Source organism: Vigna umbellata, chromosome 3, assembly GCF_029865625.1.
Source record: "Vigna umbellata cultivar VRB3 chromosome 3, Vumbellata_1.0, whole genome shotgun sequence".
Lineage (NCBI taxonomy): Eukaryota > Viridiplantae > Streptophyta > Magnoliopsida > Fabales > Fabaceae > Vigna > Vigna umbellata.
Genome location: NC_142167.1, coordinates 23980416 through 23997547, shown reverse-complemented (window position 1 = coordinate 23997547; position 17132 = coordinate 23980416). Strand labels below are relative to the sequence as shown.

Below are 17132 nucleotides of genomic sequence, written 5' to 3'. Positions count from 1 at the left end.
CTAACCTCAATAATAGAGAAACACGTGTGGATATCGTATTGGTTACGTAGTTTACAATAATCAGGGAAGCGTGCATAAAGATTCCCCAAAGATCAAAATATCCATTGCTCTTTCTGAATTTTTTCTTCATATAATGGCGACTCCGTCACTCTCCCTCCTCTTCAGTCTTCTCCTTTTCTCTGCCACCTTAGCCATCGCCGAACGAATCGACGGTGAAGACGACCTTCTGATCCGTCAAGTGGTGCCGGACGCGGAGGAGCACCTGCTCAACGCCGAGCACCACTTCTCCGCCTTCAAGGCGAAGTTCGGCAGGACTTACGCCACGCAGGAGGAGCACGACCACCGCTTCCGCATCTTCAAGAATAACTTGCTCCGAGCGAAGTCGCACCAGAAGCTTGACCCCTCCGCCGTCCACGGCGTCACGAAGTTCTCCGATCTCACTGCGGCGGAGTTTCGCCGCCAGTTTCTGGGTTTGAAGCCGCTTCTTCTTCCCACCGACGCTCAGAAGGCTCCGATCCTTCCGACCAACGACCTCCCTAGCGATTTCGATTGGCGCGACCATGGAGCCGTTACTGGCGTCAAGAATCAAGGTTCTTGCGGGTCGTGTTGGTCGTTTAGCGCTGTGGGAGCGCTGGAAGGTGCTCATTTTCTTTCGACCGGTGAGCTCGTGAGTCTAAGCGAACAACAACTCGTGGATTGTGATCACGAGGTTAGTCTTTTTTATTTATAGAAAGTATTGTCTCTTCTTTTTGCTAATATGTCATTCATGCACTTGCATAGCAATTGATTTGACCACAGTTGTGATATATTGACGCATGATGCTCCGATCAGTGGAATCTTTTTATTTTTTTTGAGAATTTGAACACAAGTTGGACAGTTAGGTTGATGCTAAAAAGTAAAATTAACCCCCTGTGACCTGGTTTGGATTTTGCAAAAACATCGTGCATTAATCATGTGCCTACAACTTTCTTAGTGTGACCCGGAAGAGCGTGGAGCATGTGACTCTGGTTGTAACGGTGGGTTGATGACCACTGCATTCGAGTACTCACTCAAGGCTGGAGGACTAATGCGAGAAAATGACTATCCTTACACCGGAAGAGACCGCGGCCCCTGCAAATTTGATAAGAGCAAAATCGCAGCATCTGTAGCTAATTTTAGCGTTGTTTCCCTTGACGAAGAACAAATTGCGGCTAATCTGGTGAAGAATGGTCCTCTTGCAGGTAGCTCTGTTTTTTTGCCTGATTGAATCTCTGATTAGAGGAAACACTGACTTTTGCTTTCCATGGTACAGTTGGTATCAATGCAGTTTTTATGCAGACATATATTGGTGGCGTCTCATGCCCATACATCTGCGGGAAGCACCTGGATCATGGAGTTCTTCTGGTAGGCTATGGTGCTGGTGCTTATGCTCCAATTCGGCTTAAGGAAAAGCCTTTCTGGATCATAAAGAATTCATGGGGGGAAAGCTGGGGAGAAAACGGATATTACAAGATCTGCCGAGGTCACAATGTATGTGGGGTGGACTCGATGGTTTCAACTGTAGCTGCTATACATACTTCTAACAATTAAATATGGATGCCTAGACGTCGTAGCGGGCACCGGTATAGTGCGTATGTAAATAAGTTGGATGATGTCATGTTATGGAGGAGTAAACTACTAAGACAATGTTTATGATTTACTTTATTCTGCAATTCTCTGTGCTAGGTTGTCTAGCTTCAAAACATTACCCACCGTGATCGATAGTTATTGTATGTAACCTCAATGTGATGAATTTGTGTCCCCATAATTAAAGTTGCCACATTCCTATGCCTTGTACATTATAAGAGAAATCTGCTATAGGAGAACAGATAAACTGGTGTCAGTTATAAGTTGTCTATTACAGTAATTTGACATATGTGGTCTGTAAACAGCAATAACTAACGGGTCAAAACAATTCCTGGACTTAATTGTCTTTCTTCATGCTGGAAAGATAGGTTTTCAATTGGGTAGGGCCTGATTTTAATCATGTAGGATAGTTTTACATATACGACAAGTTAAGCTGTCGTATTTCTATCTATTTGGAAATCATCCAGCGTTTCCAAACTTACAGCTCATCCTCATCATGTAAATAAAAACGAGAAGAACTTGTCATACCTCGTAGAATTTGTTCTGGAACTCCACCCATTGAAGTCTCAAAACATGCAAGAAAGCACTTAGAGTTTCCATTATGAGTAACACACAACAGTTGCACAGATAAAAAACAAAAATGCCAACAACGAGAATAATAGTGTTATTATACCTTCTTTAATGGCCCGCCACTTTTCTATAACACAACTAAAGAACGTAACCCAGGCCAGAAGCAGAACTTTGTCATAGAAAAGACTAGACAGTTCCGAATAAGCTAAGCTTAAGCTGAACAAAACCAAAATACAAGGAAAAAATTATAATGAAAGGATACGATTTATTTAAAGTAGAACGGTTTACAATAAAGGGTTGAGCTAAAAGTGCCTTAAAAGTTGAGGAACATCAAGTATGCACTAAATGCTTCTCTGATTAATTATCAAACAAGTGTTTCCCTTTCCCACAAATATCATCTTTTAGAAACAATTGAAGCATTGTCGGGTAATAAATAAAGAAGTATCTTCAAAAGAAAATTCAAACATTAATTCACCATATTATAATCTCTTCTGATAGATTCAACTTTCATCTAAAAAGTGTCATTTCCTTTTATATTTCCAATAATTTTCTTACCAGATAAATCTTTTTCTATTTTTACACCAGTCACTATTTATCTAAAATAAAATGGTATGAAAATCTTGTAGAACAAGTAGCTGCAACTAATGCGTGGACGACAATAAAACCGTATCAGTTTTTGTCATTTAACTACCCTGACTAGAATTTCCAAGCAACCAACCCTTGAAATGACAGAAAAGGGGCCCGATCCTGAAACTTGCTTACACAATAAAAAGGACAAGAAATTAGTGTCGAGGTTTCTTCATCAGAGCTAATGATAACTTTGTTATCAAATCAATAACACATACATGTGGACCTAACCAAGATATGTGGGCTTACTGACTGGTAAGTTAAAGATATAGGTTTTATACTGTCTTTCATGGTTTCGTCCATGATAAAATGCCTACATTTGCCTATCTATAAAAATCTAACCAAGGGGCGATGCATTCAATTCACGAAATTACTAGGCTGTGTACAATCAAAAGATGATGGTTTCACACTCCTTCAAAAACCAAGTAATTTTCGGAGGTTTCTTCCATTCTTAAGGCGATATCAGGATTCCAAAGCCCGTTGGACTTCATTCAAGTTCTTGCCATCCACGGGATGCAAGTTCATCAAAAGGCAATTTCCATGTCTATGTTGAATTTTGATTAATTGAAACAAAATTTTACATACCAGAATCGAAGGCTTTCAACTACCAACCTGAGGGCCCGAAAAAGTAGATACGAAGCTGTATTAGACACAGCTCCAAGCGCAAATTCGATTATATGTATGAGTTGGTGCACCAAAACCTCGCTGAAGTCAAACTCATCATGGTCACGGGGAACACTATGTGACTCTGATTCGACAGGATCATCCGTCTTGTATAGCAAAGAGTAAGATTAACCTTGATGCCTCTGAGGAAGAAAGGTAGTAAAAATTAGAATGTGATGTAATAAAAATGAGAAGAAAAGAAATAAAATCGTAGTTTTGAGTGTACTTCTTGATGTTGCTTCTTCAGGAGAAACGGCTTCGGTGCTAGTATCCATGGTACAAAAAACAAGTGCCAAAAGTAGTAAGACAAGCTAACATCAATGAAACAGTGGACAGTTCATATTGAGAAGAGTTCCATCATCGTAATAACATAGCGTATACCAAAAGCCATTTCCATTAAGTCTCCAAGTTTCTGTCGTTATTAACAACATTGAACAAAATGATAGAGGCATAAAATAAAATAGGAGGAAATGTTCGGATTGACTACAAAAAATCGATGACTTTGAGTTAAGTAGCTGACTGGAAAATTGTTTCTCTATGACTACAAGACACAAAGCAGCCAGTAGTAGGCATATGCCATGACCCTAGTCACCAGCAAAAAAAGGAATGGAAACGTGATAATTGCGTATACACCAGGATTTGCTTCGTGGTACTTGACGACTCTGTCAAGAAATAACGATTATTTTAGTTTCAGGTTGATTATCAATAGATCAAGAAGCAACAAAGAATCGGTTATTGGACTTTGATGACTTCATTACTGTGGCCAAACACTTCAGCCATATTAGATATTAATAGAAAGGCTAGCCAGACACACTCTAAAAGAAAACACAAATCCTAATTTAATTACATAAAATACATTTGTTACCGTTGTAAGGTCTGTAAAAGTTGGAAACCTGTATCTTGGGATGTTGGCCAAAAGAGTTGATTATCTTATGCCAGTCCCCGGTTTTTCAGAAAGTATGCTCCACTGTAAATTTAATATACATGATACATCATTGGAGTAGGAAAATGTTGGGTTAATATGATAATTTATAAATACGATATAAATTTCAATCTAATCGAGAATTTTTTTTTTTGCATGATTTACGGGCCTGAGATTGATTTCTTATATAGGCTATAGCTGTCCACATATCCTCACAATAGAGAGATAAAAAACACTATTTCTATGTTGACCTACGAAAAACAAATCAATGTAAAATATGATAAATCTATAGACAACATGAGATCCATGGCAAGGAAAACAAAGAGGAAATCTTAATCGAGAATGAAGAAGAATGGAAAATATCGTGGACGTAGAGCAAGGTAGCATGCATGAGAAGGAATAAAATAAATACTTGGATTGATAAAGTAATTTTTTTTTTCACTTCTTATATTGCTAATGGGGTTTACGAATAATCACCAAAGTTTCATTTTAATTTTGGGGGCCAGCGCATTTTTGGCGGGACTCATAATGCAATCATAAAGATAGGGGATAATCTCTTTATTTTAAGATGTAAGTGATACTACCATATATATGTTAATTATGTACTTACCATATCTTGAAAAGTTACAACAATTATTATGTATAAATTATATAATTATCAGAGGAAGTACATGTTTGTGGAGACCTGAACTTGATATATGTGGTTCTAACACTTTTACTGGGTTTAGTTTGGACATATGTGTGTGTTATAGTTGTAAGGTCCTGAAAATTATGGGCTAGGAGGTCCTATTTTCTAAGGCAGCCAGGCCCAAAGGGCTAAAGGCACCAAGACCTTAGGAGAGGTTTCCTCTTTTTCCCAACTCTGAACCTATTTCCAGTTTCCCTTTCTCTCTCTAAAACTCAGTTCCACTTCTCTTCTCCTTGCTCTGACTTCTCTCTACTTTTCCACCACTTTCCACCGTTTAAATTTCAAATAGGTGGTGTCCTTTCGCTCACGGAGTTGAGAGCTTCCATCCTATCAGATTAGATTTTCATTTGGACGGGTAAGTCAAATTCTCAACTTTCTGGATATTAGGGCATGCAACTTTACTGGTTGCATGGAGCTCATTTTGATTCTCTGTTTATTCGAGCTCTAAGAGCTATGTTCTATCACCAATTTGGTGATCTGTAGGTTCTGTCAAGTTCTGCGCTGTGTGGAGGATACTGTTAGGGCATTTTATTGAGCTGTACTATTTGACTTTCAGGTAAGGGGAGCTAGTTACAATTTTAGATGATGTATGATATGCTTGTCTAATTTATTTTGTTTTTTTTACTGTTATGTTGTTTTGGTGATGAACATGTTTAAATTGTGTTGGTTGAAAATGAAGAAATTGTGTGATCATGCTGTACGGATGTTGATTTTACCTGGATATATTTGTTGGTTGTACTGACTGTTGTTGGAGAGAACTGGAGTATGAAATTTTGGTATTGGGGTTAATAAATAGGTGTGCAGGTACTGTGTCAGCTTACGGTAAAGGGAAGTGAGATAAAGGAAATTGGGCAGTGGGGCTGGCTGGTATGAGTCTATTAGAACTGGCTAAGGTCATAAAATTGAGGAAAGCCATTAGCAACATGGTAGGATTGAAATTGGGTCCTGAGTTAATAAAAAATTGGGTTTTGGGTCCTCTAGTTATTGAGTTAAATGTTTTGGAGTAGAAATTGAGTTGGTTTAGTACATCTAATTCTTATCCAAATGACCAATGCAATGCTTTACTTTCATATATAAACATGTTTCATATCAATATTAGAGTTACAGATTTTTATTTGTTCATTTGGATATGTCTAAGATGCACCGAAACCAGAAAAATCACGTTGCTGTCAAAAAATGAAAAGCATAATCGATTATCTCACTTGATAATCGATTATCTCACTTGATAATCGATTATCTCACTTGATAATCGATTATTTCTAGTCAGAAAGTTGTATCTTCTTCAAAGCTCTCGCAAATAATCGATTATCACTTATGATAATCGATTATTGTTGTCGGAAAATCATTCAGGACAGTTTTTGGTAGTTTTTGGGGTTTCGGATATCATTTTTGGACGTTCTCTAGGTCGTTTTAGGGGTTTTGGACCTTTCCGGAACGGTTGGTGATGGTTTCAAAGTTGTTTTCCTTGTCTAAGTATGAGTTTAAGGGGTTTTGTGTTGTTTAGTGGTTCTTCTTGGACTGTTATTGCCTATTAATGTACATGGAATGGTTTCATGTGATTTTGATGACTTATTAAGTTGTTTGTGGTCTTTTGAAGTATAATTAGTATTATATCTACGTTTGTATGCAATGTAAAAGTGAAAGTATGTGGTTTTTGAAAAGTATGATGGATGGACGTAATTCCATGATCCTCAAGGAGAGGATACATGGTGGTGTTTTGGGTTGTATAGAATGATTACATGGTAGCTCAGTTTTGGGGGTCATCCTGAAACTCCAATGGTCTTTCTTCTCATGTAGAGAGGATTGAACATGTGGTGAGGAGTAGCAGGAGGTCCTAGTCTTGGATGCTTCCATATGATCCAAGGTGAGTGATAACGGATTAACCTCGTGACTGTGGCCGGGCGGTAGTGCCCAAAGTTCCACCGGGCGGTAGTGCCCAAGTTTCACAAGGCGGTAGTGCCAGGGCGGTAGTGCCCAAGTTTCATAAAGCCACAACGAGTGCATGACCCGCCATAGCTCGGTAATCATTCTAGTCCGGACGAGTCGGTCTATAAAGTAACAGGTCGGGGTATAAAGTAACAAGTTTTGTAATGCCAATTTACCATGATTGATGAACTTTTACATGTCGTGTGAGTGTGTGAACTATGGTTTAATGAGTATGCCTTAATTGTTCTTTTATATGAATCTATGTATGATAACATGAATTAACTGTGCTATCTGTATAACATGTTTTTTTATATCTAGCTCACCCTTGCTTGCTTGTGTTTGTGCATGTTGTATGTGTTTTCTTTTGCAATGATCATCCAATTGGATGTGAGCAGATGAAGAAGAGGTATGTGTGGAGCAAGCACTGGAAGACGGTGATGTTGCAGCTTAGTATGCTTAGGCTTTTGATTTGTAGAACTACTCTAAAAGAAAATTTTCAGTGGTCCTCTGTGTTTAAGAGACCAACTCTGATTTTATTTTGGATGACTGTAACTCATATAGTCTGCCTTATGTCTCTAACTGCTTTCCAATATTATAACTGAATGACGTCTTTATTATATATACATGTCGTATATATTGGGGATGTCACACTTATGGTATCAGAGCAGTTTGTCCTTAGGATGACCTGTGAGTTGTGGGTTTGTCGTGTCTTCTCTATGAAGAATTGAGTCTAAATGGTATAATTTACCATTTCCTCCAAGTCTAGATAGTAGATTATTGTTTCTAACTAGAGGTTTTGAGAACAGAAAACATCTTGATAGGAGTGATGAGGATGCACACTCATGACTTTTACCAGAGATGATTTTCCTTTCTTAATTCTGAAGGTTTGGGGAAAGATAGAGTTGTGGTTCCATTGTGGTTGTCTTTAGAAATCTATGTCTTGTTCTTGCCTTTGTGGTAGTGTACTGTGCTCTATAGTGGTAGAGGGATGCAGATTCAAGGACAACTTGATATATATACCTTCATTAGAATTGGTTAGAGCCTTTAAGGCAAATTCTTGCCTCGAAGATAAGGAGATAGAAGACCAGAGTTTAGGTTTCAAAGGATGGGTGAAGATGTTGGAGTTTATAAGTAATGTTTGTGGGGTGAAGAAGTTTTCAAGAATAGAGTCAGAAGGTCAGATACCGTGTATTCCACAAGAAGAGTTGGGTTTGAAGGTTAGAATAAGATGAGCTTTGGGTAAGCATGGGTGTGACAAAGTTTGAGAGATCAGTTTAGTTCAGTGTATCAGTAACGTCAGAGGTTAGAAGAAAGGGAAGTGTTGGTGAGCGACGGAGTAGCATTGGGTGAGATTTGTAATATGGACCAATGTATCGGCGGTGATTGGAATCTGAATAAGAGAAGAGATAGATGGTTTGAAGCTTAAGTTAAGAAAGAAATAAGTGGACCACGGGAAATCGTTATTTTGATAGGAAGTAGAAGAAGAAGGGTTTGAGGAGCAGTGTGTAAAACATAGAACGGATTTAAGGAGGGTGTAATAGAAGTCGGATCTCCAAGTTGAGGGAACATGAAGTGTGTGAGGAGAATTGAAGTATTTTAGGACTGTGAGTTAAATAACCAAATGGAGTGGTTAAGCATTAACCGCAATTGGATAATGCATAGTCAAGTTTAGAAGAATGTTTCAAGATTAGTGGTTCGTATAGAATAAAGGTTTGATCATTGGCTGAGATGAGAGATTTCAAATGTCGAAGGAAGGAGTACACCAAAATGTCAGTTTGGTAAGAAAGTATAAGGTCAGAGAATTAAGAGCACAGTGGATGAAGAAAGGAGAAGAAGGGTTTTAGAACAGATGATAAAGGGTGGTTGTAGTATAAGTTGCTAAAGAAGGTATCGAGAATGATCAGAGAAGTTTGGGTTGGTTGAGATGTTCAGAGTTATGAAGTTGCAGGTTGTGATAAAGTTAATTTTCTTTGGGTGTGGTTTTATAGTGATGTTCAGTGTTCGGCTGAGTTTGATCAAGAGAGAAGTGGATGTTGAATGATGGATTGCAGAAGGCAGTGAGTTGGTAAGTTCAGATAAGGTCAGAGGATTGGTGTTGTTGGTTAAGAGTATCTTGAGGTTTAGAGGATTAAAGATAGGGTTTGCATTTTGACGATTCCGAGTTGAAGAGGGCAATTCTTGAAGAAGAAGGTTTTAAGTTAATCTGGCCGGGATGAGTGCAAGAAGAATTATGAGTGATGTGGCGTTTGTGGAGCTAATATAAGGGCTTAAGTTTGAAGTTTATATGGAGTGGTTTCTTGACAGGGAAGGAGAACGAAGGTGGTGCATCAAGTATAGTTGAGCGAAAGATGGAAGCAAGTGTTATGAGAATTCAAGATGTCTATAAATTGTAAATGAAGAAGAGATGATGTTGTTCCTTCGTAAGTTTGAGGTGTGATTCAAGGGAGGTTTGTTGTTTCAAACTAGTTCTCTAGTGCTTTATAGTCTTTAATAGAAGCTTCGTATTTCAAGAAGAAAAGTCAACGGTTATATATCAATTTTGGATCAAATTGGAAAGTGAAGAAAAAGGGGTGTGAGAATCAAAAGAGGTTAACATGGATATGTGAAAAAGAGAAGATAAATCTCTATGGTGTAAGGGTTTTGGTCGGTGTTCGGCAACAAGTATGGGATTTTATAACTTGGAGAAGTGGAATTCACTTTGGAGTGGGGTCTTAGGCAACACCAGTGTCCGAAATTTTTGGGTGGTTCCTGTTTAAGTCGTGTAGTGCAAGAGGAAGATGGAGGTTGAGTTAGAGAAATAATATTTGGACTCAGTATAATCATAGGGAGAACTACAAGGTTAAAGAATTGCAGAAGAGAAATAGAGGACATGTTGGCACAGTATAGTATAAGTCTTAACAATCAGGAGTGATTTCGGGCATGGTCGTTTTGTGGAGTAGAAAACAGTGTTGAGGAAATGGAATGACAAGGCTATTATGCAAGGGAAGAGTTTTCAGGGTTTTGTAAGGTCATAGAAGTTCCGAGAAAGGTTCTTCGAGGGTGATCATTTTCTGGTTACAGTTGTCATGAAGGAAGTGTTCTTTTCAGTAAATTGGTGACTAAGGAAGTATAAGGATCAGAGTAGTGCAGCGGATGATGGTGAGCATGTTATTGTTAGTAATAGGTATGCATGAAGAGCTTTCAAAATTGTGGATTGGTGGTTTGTGAGGGACGAGTTCTTTGAAACAGTATTGGTGTTGTTATATGAGCATGAGTTGGGAGTGTTTGGTAATCTTCAAGAGTCAGAAGTGAGTTTAGGTGTGAAAGAAACATGTATCAGGCAGGGAAGATAAGTGAGCCTTCGGTTGCAAGCTACAGGGTCAACTTTAAAGTGAGAAAGTATTAATGGCTTTGGAATGGGAAGAGTGGGTCAATGGACGAAGGAGACTATTTGAGCTGTGGTTTTGAGTTATAGTGGCAATCTAGAGGTAAGGTTATGTTAACAGATGGTTTGAACAAAGAGAGATTCAGGTTCTTGGTTTGATAAGGATTGAGTAAGAGTTGGTTGAAGAATATGAAGATTGGGGTCTCTAGTGAAGCTGTAAAGTGATTTCGTTAGTATAGTTGAAATACTATAACTAGTGGGTTTCTCAAAATGGTTGAGAAAGAGCAGGTTGGACCATCCTAGTTTGAGATGTATCATGAGTTGGCCTGATACTGATCAAGCTAGTGATCTCAAGTTGAAGAGGTTACAGATCTAAGTATGAGTGCAGGATAGTGGATCAAGATTTACATATGGTTCAAGTTAGTGAGATAACGAAGTGAAGATAGAGTGCTCAAATTGGTTTTGTCGCTGCAACGGAGTAAAGATTTAACTTGGTAATGGGGTAGTATAGTTGGAAACTATGCTACTCAAGAGTGGATATCAGTAAAGCAATGTGAAGTCCTTAGAATGGATGTGGTTAAAGGTGATCAAGAGCATAACAGACGGTAGTTAAATCAGAAGTGGTAGTGATCAAGTCATTAGTATGGTGATTCTTAAAAGAAACAAGAGGAGATAAAAGGGTATCAGTCAAGGGTTGATCTGAAGTGAAGGCTAGCAGAACTTTAGAAGAGAATTTTTGGAAGTAGTGAAGGATTGATAAGTGGTTATCGATGTGGCAGAGACAATAGGGTTGGTTGTGCGAAAGAAAGATTCTTAATAGCTGAAGTTTAGGAGTTCATAATTGTCTTGAAAGTAATGGCTAAATCAATCCACACTATTGAGCATTAGAGCATTTTAGTACAGAGGCAATGTTTTCATGTTAGTCAAGTTGGGGGGAGTAGTATTTTGTCAAATAAGTGGTGGTTCTAGAGTCTATGATGAAGATGGATTATTCCTTCTAGTTGATACGTCTAATTTTCGAGGTCGAAAATTTTTGAAGTGTGGGAGAATGTAAGGTCCTGAAAATTATGGGCTAGGAGGTCCTATTTTCTAAGGCAGCCAGGCCCAAAGGGCTAAAGGCACCAAGACCTTAGGAGGGGTTTCCTCTTTTTCCCAACTCTGAACCTATTTCCAGTTTCCCTTTCTCTCTCTAAAACTCAGTTCCACTTCTCTTCTCCTTGCTCTGACTTCTCTCTACTTTTCCACCACTTTCCACCGTTTAAATTTCAAATAGGTGGTGTCCTTTCGCTCACGGAGTTGAGAGCTTCCATCCTATCAGATTAGATTTTCATTTGGACGGGTAAGTCAAATTCTCAACTTTCTGGATATTAGGGCATGCAACTTTACTGGTTGCATGGAGCTCATTTTGATTCTCTGTTTATTCGAGCTCTAAGAGCTATGTTCTATCACCAATTTGGTGATCTGTAGGTTCTGTCAAGTTCTGCGCTGTGTGGAGGATACTGTTAGGGCATTTTATTGAGCTGTACTATTTGACTTTCAGGTAAGGGGAGCTAGTTACAATTTTAGATGATGTATGATATGCTTGTCTAATTTATTTTGTTTTTTTTACTGTTATGTTGTTTTGGTGATGAACATGTTTAAATTGTGTTGGTTGAAAATGAAGAAATTGTGTGATCATGCTGTACGGATGTTGATTTTACCTGGATATATTTGTTGGTTGTACTGACTGTTGTTGGAGAGAACTGGAGTATGAAATTTTGGTATTGGGGTTAATAAATAGGTGTGCAGGTACTGTGTCAGCTTACGGTAAAGGGAAGTGAGATAAAGGAAATTGGGCAGTGGGGCTGGCTGGTATGAGTCTATTAGAACTGGCTAAGGTCATAAAATTGAGGAAAGCCATTAGCAACATGGTAGGATTGAAATTGGGTCCTGAGTTAATAAAAAATTGGGTTTTGGGTCCTCTAGTTATTGAGTTAAATGTTTTGGAGTAGAAATTGAGTTGGTTTAGTACATCTAATTCTTATCCAAATGACCAATGCAATGCTTTACTTTCATATATAAACATGTTTCATATCAATATTAGAGTTACAGATTTTTATTTGTTCATTTGGATATGTCTAAGATGCACCGAAACCAGAAAAATCACGTTGCTGTCAAAAAATGAAAAGCATAATCGATTATCTCACTTGATAATCGATTATCTCACTTGATAATCGATTATCTCACTTGATAATCGATTATTTCTAGTCAGAAAGTTGTATCTTCTTCAAAGCTCTCGCAAATAATCGATTATCACTTATGATAATCGATTATTGTTGTCGGAAAATCATTCAGGACAGTTTTTGGTAGTTTTTGGGGTTTCGGATATCATTTTTGGACGTTCTCTAGGTCGTTTTAGGGGTTTTGGACCTTTCCGGAACGGTTGGTGATGGTTTCAAAGTTGTTTTCCTTGTCTAAGTATGAGTTTAAGGGGTTTTGTGTTGTTTAGTGGTTCTTCTTGGACTGTTATTGCCTATTAATGTACATGGAATGGTTTCATGTGATTTTGATGACTTATTAAGTTGTTTGTGGTCTTTTGAAGTATAATTAGTATTATATCTACGTTTGTATGCAATGTAAAAGTGAAAGTATGTGGTTTTTGAAAAGTATGATGGATGGACGTAATTCCATGATCCTCAAGGAGAGGATACATGGTGGTGTTTTGGGTTGTATAGAATGATTACATGGTAGCTCAGTTTTGGGGGTCATCCTGAAACTCCAATGGTCTTTCTTCTCATGTAGAGAGGATTGAACATGTGGTGAGGAGTAGCAGGAGGTCCTAGTCTTGGATGCTTCCATATGATCCAAGGTGAGTGATAACGGATTAACCTCGTGACTGTGGCCGGGCGGTAGTGCCCAAAGTTCCACCGGGCGGTAGTGCCCAAGTTTCACAAGGCGGTAGTGCCAGGGCGGTAGTGCCCAAGTTTCATAAAGCCACAACGAGTGCATGACCCGCCATAGCTCGGTAATCATTCTAGTCCGGACGAGTCGGTCTATAAAGTAACAGGTCGGGGTATAAAGTAACAAGTTTTGTAATGCCAATTTACCATGATTGATGAACTTTTACATGTCGTGTGAGTGTGTGAACTATGGTTTAATGAGTATGCCTTAATTGTTCTTTTATATGAATCTATGTATGATAACATGAATTAACTGTGCTATCTGTATAACATGTTTTTTTATATCTAGCTCACCCTTGCTTGCTTGTGTTTGTGCATGTTGTATGTGTTTTCTTTTGCAATGATCATCCAATTGGATGTGAGCAGATGAAGAAGAGGTATGTGTGGAGCAAGCACTGGAAGACGGTGATGTTGCAGCTTAGTATGCTTAGGCTTTTGATTTGTAGAACTACTCTAAAAGAAAATTTTCAGTGGTCCTCTGTGTTTAAGAGACCAACTCTGATTTTATTTTGGATGACTGTAACTCATATAGTCTGCCTTATGTCTCTAACTGCTTTCCAATATTATAACTGAATGACGTCTTTATTATATATACATGTCGTATATATTGGGGATGTCACAATAGTGATCAAGTTTTAATCGAAAAAACATATTTCTAAAATTCATTGATGGATTAAAATTTCTTCTTTGTATAGATTATGTCTCAAAAATTTATATTAATCCACAGATATTTTATGATCTGTACTGGTCATATTCTAAGAATAAATAGTGACAAATTGTTGCTGCTAACAAGCCACCAAGCATGACAGAAGCTAATATTGTAGTGATTTCACTTTCTATATTTGTTCTCAGCTATAACAAAACAAATAAACAAACGAGTAAAGTTAGATTGACCAAGAGGACCCGTATAACATGCGCCATCACATTGGATTAAAACTATTGAATCTTTAGGCATGATTCTTTATGATTGAAAGAGCAAGTCAAATCAAAATTACCTGATGGGGATTTTTTTCAATGAGAGGAGAATGAAATTTGAAATTCTCATGCTGAGGGCTAAATAAAGCACCCATAGGCATCTACTATTTCTTGAAAAGAATAAGTGAATTGTTTGTGCAAAAATAGGCAGGCTGTGATTCCTTTGTCCCTAAAACCTGAAATATCGCCTCAACTTGAGAACTGCTGCAATACTTTGTGAATCTGTCAAGTATTGAATAAATTAATTAGCTATGCCATCCATTAAAACCGGCATTACTCGTATGCCTCAGCACAACGCATCAGAAATTAAATCACAATTCCAGGACAGACCCGGTTTATTGCAAAAATAGGACATTTCTTTGTCGCATTCATACTTAGCATATTTAGAGTGTGATAGATGCATATTTCCTTCTTCATCAATAAGTTAAAATGCAAGAAAGGAAATGTTAGCATTGGAATGAAGATTAATTGCAGAAGCTTAGAAATAAAGCTGAAAAGGAAAACATGAAAAACAATGAAATACTTCATCTAAAATGAAACAAAACTGAAGGCTCCACTGCTCATAGTGATATCCAATTGTCTGCAATAGAGTGCTCCGGTGAAGCAATCCTGCATGGAGTCTTCAATTCTGCAAGTCTTCCTGAAACCTATCAAGTTCGTAATAATCAGTAATTAGTTTCTACATATCTAATTGCAAGATGCTCAAGACTTAAATTTAAGAATTTAAAGTAACCTTCTCCCCTGACAAAAGATCAAGAACAGAATGTTCAACCACAGCCTGTTTGACTGTCTGAGAAAAACGTTTCCCCCAGTAGCACGAAATAGAATTTTTTCGAATGTAACTGATTTTTCCCTCGAAACAAGTCCACCGATAAACCCCAGCTTAATTTGCTTTGTTGTAATCTTCTCCTGGGCATAAATTTTCTTAGCATCAGAAAGAGAACAAAACTCTAAATTAACAAATAGAAACTACAAAGCTGCAGCTAACCTGTTCCAATAATAATGGGCTATCAATAGATCTTTCAGCAGTTATCTGAAATTCAAGCTTTTTCTGGTGAGCTACGGCATTAATTTTTGGCTGAATAGAAAAATTCGCCAACCTGAAATGATATATCAAAAAAGGCATTACCACTTGGACCTCTGTTTTCTTATCCAATCAAGGAGAGAAAAGAAAAGACCAAGCTATATGATCATATATGAATGCAACTAGCCCGAGAAAAAGTTTGCTTCTGTACTAACTGTATGTATACACTTCTATTTAAAGTTTAAACACAAGAAAGATCAACAGCAGAGTTAGCCTAATCAGAAGCGATTATAGAATTTGTGGCAGTGAAGAACTTAGCAAATCATACCTTCTTTTGAACAAGTTTATGCTCTGATGGCTCATTGTAAGCGTGTTTCAAGTTCTCATTATTTGCGTTAATCTGAAGATCACGTTCAAGTTCTTCAAGTTTAACCAAGACAAACAAAAAAATAATCACCAGATACTGCGTTCTTGAACAGAAGAACCGGTGACAATTTTCAGAGCATAAAACGACCTCCGAACTTTTCAGATCAACATTATCCTCACCTGCCGGCCATGTTGAGGGTGATACACCTGCTTTCGCCATTTGTTCCTTAAACAACCGCAGCCTACGCGCCATTTCCTCACATATTTTAATCTAGATGATAAAATGATAAGTTTTTCCATTCAGAAAATCAAAATCAATTCTCTTAAATATGCTGCCACGAATTTTTTTCACAACTGTTAAACGTACGAGGATATTGGGTATTTTAGTAACATTGATAATTTCCATTAGCATACGATACCAAAATTAATAGTGTGGAGCTTAAAGTTTCCTGAAAGACATAATACTATCTACATTAAGCTGACAAAAAAAATTAAATAAATAGTTACCAATGTAAGAAACAAATAACATTCAGATAGATGAAGGCATCAAAACACAACGGAAAAAAGTGAATCAGAGCATCAAATGTCATAGCAATGTAGGTTTCAAAATTCAGTGTAAAAGAATCTAAAACAAGAGCAATGAGAACTGAAGAGGAGCCGCACGTCTTTGAATTAGAAAAGGCTGAGATCGCCGAGGTAAGAGATGGATCGATAAGCTGATTCGATTGGAATGAGCAATCGAACTATTTGCATGGGCTCTCTGACTGTAGCAGATCCATCGTTGGGAGAGAGCGACCTCGATTCATCGTTAGGACTTCTAAAAATGCACAAACACAAAATAAATTAACCAAACTGTGAGGCAAATGCTCTGGCTCTACAGAAAAAGAGTTCATTGGTAAATCAAATCTTGCCGCTATTTCCATCTCGCGGTTTCCAATGTTTTCTCAACTTCCCGCGCATACAAATAACATATATACATATATAATTTATTATTAATGTATCATATTTTATTATCTCTTCTGTTTAGTTTTGCTCTAACCTATTTTAAAATCTTAGATTTGTTTATAACATTTATTTATTTTGTAAATGTTTTAACCTTACTTTGTAAAATGTAGTATTCCAATTTTTAACAGCTTACTGTGGTTTAAAATAAGAAGTTATAAAATTAATAAAATAAACATATTTATCACGATTTATAGATATAGTATTAATACATACACAAAAAAATAACTATAATAATAAATATATCTAAAAGAATTAAAAGTAATTATTGAACCATGAAGATTCTATGTAGTATTATTGTTGTCCGGTATAAATGCTTCAATATTTGAATTTCATCGACTCGTACCAATAAAGTGATATTGCAAAAGAAAAAAAATAACACACAAAAATCAACCAAAGAGACAACATGACGAGCAATTGTTCAAAATAAAACTTTATAAACAATTAAATATATCACACAT

The 17132-nt window shown here is 37.4% G+C and overlaps 1 protein-coding gene and 1 pseudogene across 1 annotated transcript; one reads left to right on the top strand and one right to left on the bottom strand.

The window, feature by feature from the left end:
- The first annotated feature begins 118 nt into the window (after positions 1 to 118).
- On the top strand, positions 119 to 1815 carry LOC124829611 (cysteine proteinase 15A-like). The gene is made up of 3 exons (XM_088109192.1): positions 119 to 709; positions 974 to 1220; positions 1292 to 1815. The coding sequence occupies exons 1-3, from the start codon at positions 134 to 136 to the stop codon at positions 1567 to 1569; spliced, it is 1101 nt and encodes a 366-aa protein (XP_087965318.1). The 5' UTR covers positions 119 to 133; the 3' UTR covers positions 1570 to 1815.
- A 1960-nt stretch (positions 1816 to 3775) lies between these two features.
- Positions 3776 to 16592, bottom strand: LOC148202017 (V-type proton ATPase subunit a2-like; annotated as a pseudogene).
- Positions 16593 to 17132: the final 540 nt, after the last annotated feature.